General features: G+C 36.6%; 1 protein-coding gene across 2 annotated transcripts in view; it reads left to right on the top strand.

Annotated features, from left to right (window-relative positions):
- Positions 1–10,541, top strand: part of bard1 (BRCA1 associated RING domain 1) — a 45,218-nt gene extending 34,677 nt beyond the window's left edge. For both annotated transcript variants that reach the window (XM_030124139.1, XM_030124138.1), the window contains exons 10-11: positions 3,404–3,501; positions 10,136–10,541. In XM_030124139.1, coding sequence (XP_029979999.1) covers positions 3,404–3,501; positions 10,136–10,471 — 434 coding nt within the window. In that variant the 3' untranslated portion in view covers positions 10,472–10,541. The remainder of the gene's footprint in view (positions 1–3,403; positions 3,502–10,135) is intronic.
- Positions 10,542–12,511: the final 1,970 nt, after the last annotated feature.

Raw genomic sequence — 12,511 nt, 5'->3', positions numbered from 1 at the left:
ACCTTAGTCTCTATAAACTTGGGAAAAATGCAAGAAAACAGACAGTACCTTTGCCCTCTGAAAACCAAGGGAAAGTCTTGTATTATTTTATTACAATAAAGGATCTTTAACTGAGGACACGGATTCTTTTGACTGTTCACTAATTCACTGACTCAGGAAGGATCTTTTTTTTTTTTTCTTATATTTAAATTAGAAAATATGTTAATGGCTGCACCATCGTCCAGAGCGATTAACCCCAGTATCCTCCCCGTTCTCAGCTCAAGTCTGTAACAGCATCACTCTGAGAGAAAGCCATAATTAAGAGGGATAGAGAAATGCAATTACAGACTATCCAGTGTTATGCACACTGTGTGTATGTTTGTGTGTAATTTTCTCTTTCTTGACAGACGTCATACTGCGATAAGGCTTTTTATCTTAATCTGTTGATTTCACTCTGTATTGGAGCTGGAAGCACTTGCTGAAACGCTAAATGGAAACTAAAGGTGAAGTTCGTCACAAGCTGAAATGTAGCTGGCTTGTAAATATGCATTAGGCCAGTATGACTGTTGGCTATCATTGACTTTGTTAAGGAGACACGATTGTAAAACTCATCTCAAGCACGTTTTTAGAGACTATCAAAATACACAGCCCAGAAAAAACACAGCCCCGTCACCTGGATTTAACCAACCGTATGGGTAAAAATCCTTCTATTGGATAATTACTGCAGTGATGTGATCATGTTTGAGCTACAACAGGTTCTTGAACCTTAACTGATTCAGTGAGTAGCTTTTCATAAAGGACACTACCAGGAATCATTGGGCTTGCGAAGAGTGGTTCAGGGAGCATGAGACATCATTGTCACACATGGATTGGTACGTCCAACCTGAGTACCTGAAATGAGATTATTTGGGCTGTGCTGGAGAGGAGTCACACTCATCGCTACGAGATCTCAGCTAAAAATGAATACAACTGTAAACGAAAAGTGACATTTATTGTGGCATCGCATAAGCACTGCATGGCACAAAGGATGCAGGTTAAAAAAAAGTTTTGTGTTTGACTTTTTTGTATAATAATGAGCAAATAGCTATATTATATCATGTCTTTTTATAACTTTAAAGCCACCAAAAGATCTGTATTTGTGGTATGTCTAACTGCCTGATACAGTTAAGACATGCCACATCAGCAGCCATTTTTAAAAACAGATTAAAAGTGTATCTTTATTCGACAGCGTTCTGTGGAGTTGTGTATATGCAGGTGCGAGCTTAAGTATGTGCACATATTATTGTTTACTTGCACTCTCTTTTTTTATGATTGTTTTGTACTGTAGCAATATTATATACCTGTTGTGAAGCACATTGAGTCTCCGTTTTGCATGAAATTAGGGGTGTAAGAAAATATTGGTTCTGCAGTATATCGCGATATTTCATTTCACAATACTGTATCAGTATCAAAAGGTATTGTATCGATATTTTTAGGTATTTATTCAAACACAGATATTGTGGAGGTTCATTTTTGTTTGTTTTTTTTTGTTTTTCTTTTTTCTTTATATTTTATTTATTATTATTTAACACTGTTTTATTAAATAATGGTTATTTGAAGCATCCTAAAAGCACTTTTTACTGTCTGAGAGGCGGATGTTACATCCATTGTTGGGATTGCACAAAAATAATGTGATGATGTTAGTTATGAACTAATAGAATATGAACATTTGAACAGGATCTTAAACTGTAATGTCTGAAAAACACAACTTAAGTTTTCACAGAGGAAAATTTTGTGATATAGCATCAGATCCTGTTCAGATCAAATAAAAATGTGTTTAGTATTTGTATATATTTCTGGTGTAATTCAATTCTTCCAGGAACTAATCTTAAAAAAAAAAAAAAAGAAACAAAGAAAAAATTGCCTTTTTAACAGTATCGTGATATATCTTGATATATCGTATCATGATCCTAGTATTGTGATTTGTATCATATCACCAAATATTTGCAAATACACACCCCTACATGAAATGCGCTTTATAAATAAAGTTTAATTGAATTTAATATATGCATCTTTAACCCTTTATCGGGCAAGTGACTATTTTTGATTACGTCCACATACATTACAAGACAGTGACAGGAACAGTTACAGTGAGGACAATGAGTCAACAATCTCAGGTCCAATGTGGTCTACAGGGTCTGTAAGGTCCACCTCTGCATGAACAGTGAGTGGACCTGCTTTGTTAGGTACCATGAAGTAATGGTACTAATGTAAGGAATGATGTTCAAAGGGATAATGTGGATGTGGACAGGGGTCTGGATCAGCACTAATGTTGGTCTAATGCTCTGAAAGAGATGTTCTTTTCACCTTACATGTGTTTTTCTTGCATCTTTTTATATATGCGGCTGTGGCTCAGTTGGTAGAGCAGGTCGTCCGATGATCGAAGGGGTGGCAGTTCGAATCCTGGTTCCGACTAAATTGTTCCCAGTAGGGTCTAGCAGTGCCTTGCATGGCAGCAGCCGCCTACTGGTATATGAATGTGTGTGTGAATGGGTGAATGAGGAATTGTAAAGCACTTTGGGCAACATTAAGATGTAGAAAATGCGCTATATAAGTTCAGTCCATTTATTTATTTATTTTTATTATTTTTTTGTGCCATATATATAAGGAACCAAATATGGAAACTTGACTGACCTTGATTTTCTACATAACAATGGAAAAAAATGTATAAATTTCACATAAGTAATAAATTCTTGTTATGTCCTTCAATGACACACTAAGGTTGAAATTTTGAACTTCACAGTACTTCTCTGAGTGTCCTATAAAGGGTTAAAATGTAGCTGTCTATTTTGTATTTTTCTGCATGTATATATTGTATGTATGATGAGACTCGCTAATGGAACACTTGCTGAGTACAGTATCTCCGTCTTTGGTTCCATGTTCGGATTATTTTCTAACTATGACAGTGAGGGGTCATTAAAACATGTTATTTCTTCTGCTATATCTGCCTGTACTTTTTAAAAAAAACTTTTCAGTCTTCAGAGATGCCGCGCTTAAGGTTTCAGAACAAAAGGTTTTTCTCTCTGTCGAAATACCCGGATGCTAGCTGTCATACCGCTCCGACTTGATTCTGTAAAACCTCAAGAGGCTCAGAGGAAGAGATGAAGCCTGAATTCTGCTCAAGCTCGAAATACATAAAACAAGGGTGCATCATTAACTCCATCATGCTGTGGGCATCTTTCTCTGTCAACAAATGCATTTTTTTTTTTTTTTCCCCAGAACTCCAAGTCTTCCAACTACTTGTGATAAAACAAGCCATGAGCTTTGCTGTGCTCAGTTTTGCCATTGCCTTGTCACAGTCTTTCATGTCAACATAATTAGCTGTAGCTTTAATTTTTTTGTTTTTTTTTTGTTTTTTTTTTTGTTTTTACTCTCTTTGATACAGGGGTGGAGGCATGTCTGCAGGCGGGTGAATGGATGCCCGAAATTCAGCATGAAGCCGGAGAAGGCCCCCAGCGAAGTCGCATCAACAGATGTAGCTTGGTAAATGAGAAGCAAACACGTAAAAAATATGCACAAATTGTCTAGACCCTTAGTTTTTGGGGAGAAATTACTTTTTCAGGCATTAAAACAGTGTGCGGTCAATGTATTCATATTGACTTTTTTGTGTTACTTAAAAAATCCCATTACCTTTTATTATATTACAGGCATTTTTTTCTCTGTTGCTTTCATGTTTTGCTACTCCCGCATTGACTTTCTTTCATAGACAATAACTACAGCTCTGTTTGGTGATGCTTGAGCTATATACATCAACAGAACCTTCCCTCTGCAATTGGACATGACAGGTTTATGTACTTTAAAGATAAGAGTGTAGCAGTGCCGGGTTGTCTCTAAAATGACTGTAGGCTGGAAAAGGATTTTTTTTTTTTTTTTATTTCCAAAGACAACTATAGATGGAGTCAAAGCTGTTAATGACTTTTAGAGGCTAAGTCCCACTCATCACCCTTATTCAAATTAGCACTAGTGAGAAGACTGAAAAATGACAGTTGACTTAAAAAGTGCCATGAAACTTACTATTGGTTTTTCTTGTTTATTGCAAGAAGCCCAGGGAGACGGTCTGATCCAGTCTTACAAGTCCAATGTGCAATTCTTTTTTGATGTCTTTGGTAAAAAAAAAAAAAAAATCCATAATAATGTTACAGAAAACAGTAACTCTAGCCGTCTGAGAGGAAACAAAACTTTTCCACCTCATCTTGACTGGAGAAAATCAATCCTATGATCACATTTTGATAATGTTTTAGGTCAGGGGTGTTCAATCCTGGTCCTCGAGGGACTCTATCCTGCATGTTTTAGATGTTTTCCTCTTCCAGCACACCTGACGGCTGTTATAAGGCTTCTGCGGAGCTTGATGATAGGCTCATCATTTGAATCAGGTGTGTTGGAAGAGGGATACGTCTAAAACAGGGGTGTCAAACTCATTTTAGTTCAGATACAGCCTAATATGATATAAAGTGGGCCGGACCAGTAAAATAATATAAATAGTCGGATAATAACTTTTGAGTGAAAAAGTAAAATTCCGTAATAAAAATGTTTACGTCTTTGAATTGTACTCGAACATAACATGAACAAATACGAACAACCTCAGAATTCTTAAGTAAAATATGTGCAATGTTAACAATATTACGCCTTAGTTAATCATTTATACATGTGAATCACAACTTAGAGATCACAGTGGATCTACAAAAACACAAAACATTAAATAACAGGCAGAATATTTTTAAAATTCCATAAACTTCTCTTAAGAGATTTCAGGTCATTCACTTTTTTTTTTTTTTTTTAATAAAAAGCTAGTCTGTAAATGTAAACATTTTCGCGTAATTTTACTTTTTTTTTTTTTTACACTTAAACAATGAGAAAAATGTACAGTTTTCATTATTTATAGGTTATTATAATAGTATTCTACTGGTCTGATCCGCTTTAGATTGAATTGACCTAAAATGATTCTTAATATCTTCAGTGTCATTTTTGCTTTTCACAAATTCATCCCAGGGGCCGATTTGAACCCTTTGGTGGGCCAGATTTGGACCCCAGGCCACATTTGACACCTGTGGTCTAAAACATGCAGGAAAACTGGCCCTCGAGGACCGGATCTGGACCCACCCTGTTTTAGGTGATTGCAGGTGTTTTCAGACAGGTGGGATGGGGTGGGGGGTTAAATGGGGGCAGCATGGGGTTTAGCATTAGCACCTCCCAACACTTCAGAGTTCAATCCCTGGTCAGACCAAGGCCTTTCTTTGTGGAATTTCAATGGTCCTCCCTGTGGGTTCCTCCAGGTCTTACACCTTTCCCCCACAACCAAACCACCTCTGTCTGTCTTGTTTTGGCAGCGTACAGGAAATGTGTTCACAGCCTTAAAAGACACACAAAAAACCCCTGAAATAAATGGGTTCTATTTAGTGTGAACCCTGACTTCATGACAAGAAGCAACACAAACCGTTAGAAACATCTGACATGTGTTGAATGAAACCTGGTATAAAACATCAGAAAATGAATGCAAACAATCTCATAATATCTGAATAATCTTGTTGAAGACATTAAGTTCAAAGGGAGGTGGGGGGGGGTGTATTGGCAAGAATCTGGCAATACGATACAAATGGCAATACTAGGATCACGATACGATATATCACGATATATCATGATACTGTTTAAAAGGCTATTTATTTATTTATTTAACAGATTATTTTCTGGAAGGATTGAATTACACCAGAACTATGTACAAATACGAAACACATTTTTATTTGATCAGAACAGGATCTAATGCTATATCACAACATTTTTTTTTTTTTCTAATTCTCCTAGTTTCCAAAGGAACTAACATCTGCCTCTCTCAGACAGTAAAAAGTGCTTTTAGGATGCTTCAAATAACCATTATTTAATGAAACAATTTTAAATAATAATAAATAAGATAGAAACAATAAAGAAAACCAAAAAACAAAAGGAACCTCCACCATATTTGCATTTGCGTAAATGTCTAAAAAAATATCGATACAGTGTTGTGAAATGAAATATCGCGATATATTGCCGAACCGATATTTTCTAACACCCCTAAAGGGAGGCCACATTAAATACTACCTCTTCGTTGAAACTTCAGTTTTTATTACTTCTGAATATATTTCCCATATATCCTGATTGTATCTTAACACAGAGGTTGGGAAATGCATGTGTGGTCATTATAAATTTACTAAACCACAAAACCTAGTGTTGGCCTCGGACCTTTGCACAGGACTGTATGTATGCTAGGTTAATTCTATTCTAGATACTGGCTTAGATCTGAAGTTTGTCCTCAGGCACCTACTTTATGTTTATACCTGGATGATTAGAATGCACAGGGACTATAAAAGTGAGCTTCAGATTCAATTTGACTGTAAATTTGTGATTGACAGTTAATTAATGATCACTGTTAGGGTTCTGTCAGACATTTGCAGCTCATCACAGAAGCAAAATGGCAGCTCTGAGGAACTACTTAGTTTTACTTCACTTTTCCATAGTGAGAGGAAACTCTGTAGCAAGAATAGGATACCAAATTATTTATTAATTGAGTGTTGATTTATTGATTAATTTAATTATAGATTTATAACTAAGCTTAAACTTAAATCAACGCAAAACAATAATTTGGAAATCTTGCAGAGGTTGATAGTTCGTGGACTGCACAGATGAACCCGAGTGTGAAAAATAGTACACAAAGCACAACTGAGGGAATGGATTTATACACATATAAATAATTTATTAACTAACTAAGACACACAAATAACATAGAGACAAGAGACAAATACGATAAAAGGAGCAGGAGATTATGGACAGGAGAATACGTAGATTAAGTTGGCAGATAGCTATATTCAAGATATTCTAACGTTAGTGAGGTTACGTTGAGGTAAACCTACTTAAATTGGAATAACACCAACTCAGATAAATCAGGAGCAAGTTTTCTTACAAGTTAGAGGCCTTCTGAAGGATGCAGGCTGGAGAGGCCTTAACGGCGGATGGATGAAGTCTTCTGGCGTAGTTCGAAGCAGGAACAGGCTGTGAAGTGACGTGCTTGCGCTGGAGGCCTGAAGGTCTGAAGTTCTGCTGGCTGGAGGAGGTTCACAGCTGGCTCTGGCGGCTGGTTCTGGAAAGCTCACCAGGAGAAGTGGAGAACAGTGAAGATGGAACAGCTCTTGGAGAGCTCAGAAGGTGGAACAGCTCTGTGAGAGCCCAGAAGATGAAAAGACTCTTTGGAGAAAGCTCTCTGCTCTTAGGTGACAGCCCGGGAGAGGTGGAGAAGACTCTGCTGAAAAGTTGGTTTCATTTACTTTTTATAGTTCTGTCCAAAAACCAACTCGGCACGCCTTCCTCGTGCATATTGATGAGTCATCGATGCCTTGGGGCGTTGCCTTCTTTGTCTGTTTTCAGCGGGAATTCAACGTCCTTTGTATGTCATTTACATACGTCAACGTATCACATTTCTCTTCCCTCTTAGGAAGACAGAGGGGGAGAGGACGTTGTGCAGCCTTGTAAGAACACTCTGCATCCTTAAATAAGATCCTTAAATAAGATCACTCAAACTTTATACATCACCTGTAACCTCACTTAAGCATCAGTAAAATAATAGCATGATTATTCAGACATGCTATAAGCAGCGATACTCTTACTTTCACATAATTCACCGTGAACATGATCAGGACACACATATGTGAAACCACAGGTCAGGCAAATGGCTTAAGTATTACGTGCATAAAAGAGTTAACGTGCTGAGTTAATCAACATTAACACATAATGTAATACATTATTAACATGGCACATATAGTGATTTTGTCATTCAGTCCTTTGTTCGTTTCTGGGTTCATCTTCACCTCTGGATGAGCACATAATAAAACACAGATGTTGAGAGGACAAAGTCAGCAAAGTGTAAGCACAAGTTTATGAGTCCTCAATTTACTATGTCAGAGAGGAAATGGCTCTTGATGAAGAACAGAGGACAATAGCTGAGGAAGTATTTTTTAAGTCCATTAGGCTCATTCCTTAAGATCATCTGTCTTCGTAAATGTCATTTGCAGAGGATGTCCGTGCACTGACCTGCTAACCAACCAATCAGCATGGTTGTTCAGGAATTTGGTTTGACACGGAGAGGAAGATAATATAATTTATAATTCTGTTTTCGACTCTGTTCACTCACTCCACCGTCATGCGGCTGCAACTCTCTCAGGTCGTCTGTGTTTATATTTAATCCTCTGATTTGGAGAAAGACCTGCAGAAGGAAGGTGTGCATTTTCTGATGTTTTATCCCCTGGACTTTAGATTAAAACTTCTTCTACATGTTATTAACCTGTAGAGCAGTGTTTTTTGAACCGTGGGGTCGCCTGGAATTCAAATGGGGTCGCCTGAAATTTCTAGTAATTAAGAAAAACTTGCTAATGAAAAAAATATATGGTGAGTTGATACAGACAATCAAATCCATAAAAGACATGGCAAACTCTGAAGCTGAAACTGAAGCACTGTGGTACTGTTTATCTTTCAAATGTTCATTGTGGTCAGTTTCAGATGCTGCAGCTCTTTCATAATTCATAGTTTGAGTTCTTGTTGGTTCAGTATTAATTGTCAGCCTTGTAAATACAAGCTGGACTGACTGTACATATCCTGACCAAGGAAAATCAAATTCTCACTTTGTGCAGTAATCTACACCGTCCATAATAATATACATTATATAGACTAAATGTCATCGACAATTAACATTTATTTGCAACATAGTATAGCAAACTATTACATGATCAAAAACAAATTAATTTTAGCAAAAAAATGCCTCAGTTCTGGGGTTGCCAGAAATTTGTGATGTTAAAATGGGATCATGTGCCCAAAAAATTTTGGAAATTACTGCTGTAGAGGGTTAGTGCCCATGTGATTGATAACACTGGTCAACAACAAATTTATTGTTTAAGTTTTTTGAGCTGATTTAGGATAATTTTGGTGTGCTGAATCCAAAAATCACATTAATTTTGCTCAATCAGGTCAACTTTCTAAACTATGCTACATATTGGCTTTTTAACATTTTTGCTTACATTTATGGGCATTTTCACATCATATGATACAAAATTCTTTCATATTTCTTGCAATAAACGAGTTCTGAAGATTTTAATTTTGCCAATTTATGATTAATGGTTTTTTTAATATTACAGGTGAATGAAATGACTTCGACTAGAAGATCTTGCAAAAATAAGCCTGACGTATTCTGCTACAGTTTGTAACACTTAATAAATACATCCTGTTAGAAAATGATTTTTTTTCTCTTAAAACCTATTTTGGGTGAGAACTATATAAAAAATCAACTGATAAAGTCACAAAAATGTAATCAATTTTGTGAGAAGATCAAATTTTTCAAAATCAAATTAGCAAAAAAAACCCTGACCTGATTGAGAAAAACAGATGTCATTTTTGGATTTAGCAGTGCAAAATGGTCCTAATTCAGTTGAAAAAACCTAGACAATTTGCAAAAAACATTTTTTGTAACCCAGTGTCATTTACAGATTTTTTAGATTTTTTTTTTCTTACCTGAGTGTTTCCAATTTAGCAACATTTACACAGATTTAAAATCATTTTAACACCAAAGGCTCCTTTTCTGTTAATCTGTATCAAAATTCTAATTTTATCTACTGTGATTTCAAGAGTAATAAAGTGAGAGAGAGAGAGAGAGCCAGTTTATACCAAAAGCAATTGAGTTTACTGTAGCTGTGAATAGAACAGTCTCCAGTGGCCTAATTCACTGATGCTTTAAACAGCAATGCTAAGTGGCTCACAGTTTGTCTGCCGAAACTACTGATAAAAATGTCTTCTGGCTGTACAGCAAAGAAGTAAATACAAAGCATCCACACGAGCACTTGGTAATAAGAGAGCCTAGATTTAGTGGCACTAAAATTATTCAGTGTTTAACTGCATCATAAACCAAACGGGAGACTTTAATTCTTCCACTGTTCTCAGAAGGACTGGGTGTTTTTGTTTTTTGTTTTGCTTTATGTTAACATAAAAAAGTGTTTTCTCTTCTGAGTTAGGCTTTTGATTTACACAGAGGTGTAACTTTGGAGCTAAAACTAAGGTAAACGTGATCACTTACTTTCCTCTCGTTGTGATCATCCACCTCGTTTAGCTCCCGTCGCTCTTCGATGGCTGTTTCTTCTTCCTCCTGGGTTCCTTTACGACGCCCACCAAAGACAAGCTCACCAAGCTGCTCCAGGAGGGAGGGGGACAACTCCTGAGACGGCAGCCCAAGCCAGACAGCGACGTGACCCAAACGCTGAACGCCGCTGCCTACCACGCCATACCGGGCTCCGACCAGGCCCTGTGCACCCAGTACATCCTCTTTGACCCCCAAGGCCCTCATAAGCCGACGGTGATTAGAAGAGGCAAGGTTTGGTCGGCTCCTTCCACTTGGGTCATTGAATGCATCGCAGCCTTCTCCCTTCTCCCCATACCAAACCTTTAACCCTTAAAGACCCAGTGCTACTTTTGTGTCAGTTCCCAAATTATTATTTTTTTTGTCTATATTTAGCCTTTCTTATGTCATTTATCACCATTTATTATAATAATTATCCTCTGTATTTTGCATTTTTTTAGCGAAAATCAGGTATTTTCTTCTATTTCATTTACTGATCATGCAGATCAGGGGTGTCAAACTCATTTTAGTTCAGGGGCCACATTCAGCCCAAATTGATCTCCAGTGGGCCAGACCAGTAAAATAATACCATAATAACCTGTAAATAATGACTACTCCAAATTTTTGTCTTTGTTTTAGTGCAATTAAAATTAAATTAAAAAATATGTACCTTTACAAACTATCCAAAACAAAAATGATGTGAATAACCTGAAAAAAACTGAAATTTCTTGAGAAAAATAAGTGCAATTTTAACAATATTATACCTCAACTTACCATTTATACATGCATATTACAGATTGGATCTACAAAGGCACAAAATATTTAATGACAAGAAGAATAATGTTAAAATTTCAGGTTTTTCGCATTTTATTGTTAAAGGATAGTTTGTAAATGTTAATATTTTCTTCATTTAATGTATGTTTTTACACTAAAACAAAGAAAAATTTGGAGTTGTCATTATTTATAGATGTAATGTAATATTATGTTTTCACATTAAACTAAGAAATTTTGGAGTCATTTATAGATTATTATGCTGTTATTTTAGTTGAGATCACACTGGTCTGTATGTGGAACCTGAACAAAAACGACTTTGACATCCTTGATTGTTAATATTTTAAGTGTAATTTTTGCGCTTTGCAAATTCATCCCGCGGGCCAGACTGGAACCTTTGGCGAGCCGGTTTTGACCCCAGGGCCGCATGTTTGACACCTGTGATGTAGATGCTCAGAGTACAGGGTCATTCAAAAAGAATGAACCGATTTCATGACGCATTGCTTCAGTTCTCAAGCATCGTCACGGAATGAGTCCGTGACCATTTGAAAGAGGAGTTTTCTAAGTTTGAGCTTTTTTAAATGAAGAAGTGCCCCAGCGATGGATTGGTCGGAAGGGGGCCCAAGACCTTGCTCTTTGTGATTGGCCTGCGAGATCCCCAGACCTCACCGTGTTTTTTTTTTTTTTTTCTTGTGGGAATACGTAAAAGATCGCATTTATGTTCCACCGCTACCCACTAACCTCGATGACCTCAAACATTGAATAACAACTGCGATCAACTCAGTGGATCATGATATGCTGATACGCGTCTGGGAGGAATAAAAGTGGATCGTGAGTAGAGTACTTGGGACTTGGCTGGAGTTTTCAATTACTTTTCCTTCTTAAAATATTGCAAATGAAATCAGTTCCTTCTTTTTGAATAACCCTGTAAATTCAAAGGTTATTATTTCAGAAACACAGGAAACTGAAGAAAAAGTGACTTTTCTAGTCAAACATATCATTAACTGAACATAAACCCAGTGTCTCCATCCACTCTCATTGATCCAAGTCCATGGGTTTTACTGGTAAATCAATGCTGTAGAAGATGATTGTGTTTCCATGGTAACTACGAAGCCTCTGAACATTCAAATGGGTCATATCTGATGACCATGAAAAGATGACAAACTGTATTTTACAGCAATTATTGACATGTATTGATAGGATTAGTGGATCAACGGTTATTAAACATTTTAGATCAGTAAACGCTTTTGGTCACCAGTGGATGTTTGGGTCTTTCTGCGTTAAAGTTGTATTTTTTTTGACATTGGATGAAAAAGGGACTGTTAAATTTGTACAATATATGATTCGTTCATTCCTTAAAGTCTTGATTAAAATAAGGAAAAACCTCATAAACCTCTTATTAGGGGAAAAAATAACTAAATACAGTCAATCAAAAACAATAGAGCAACAATGTTTTGCTGCTAAAATTCACAGAAAGACATCATGCATCTTCACCAGTGGCTGTTTGGGGCTTTATGGGTTAATTTCCATATTTTACTGGCACTGTGTGTGTGTCAGATTTGCAGGTCCATGCAGAATCATGAAAAGATAACAAACTGC

Source organism: Sphaeramia orbicularis, chromosome 21 (assembly GCF_902148855.1).
Source record: "Sphaeramia orbicularis chromosome 21, fSphaOr1.1, whole genome shotgun sequence".
Lineage (NCBI taxonomy): Eukaryota > Metazoa > Chordata > Actinopteri > Kurtiformes > Apogonidae > Sphaeramia > Sphaeramia orbicularis.
This window is presented reverse-complemented; position numbering and strand designations above follow the sequence as displayed.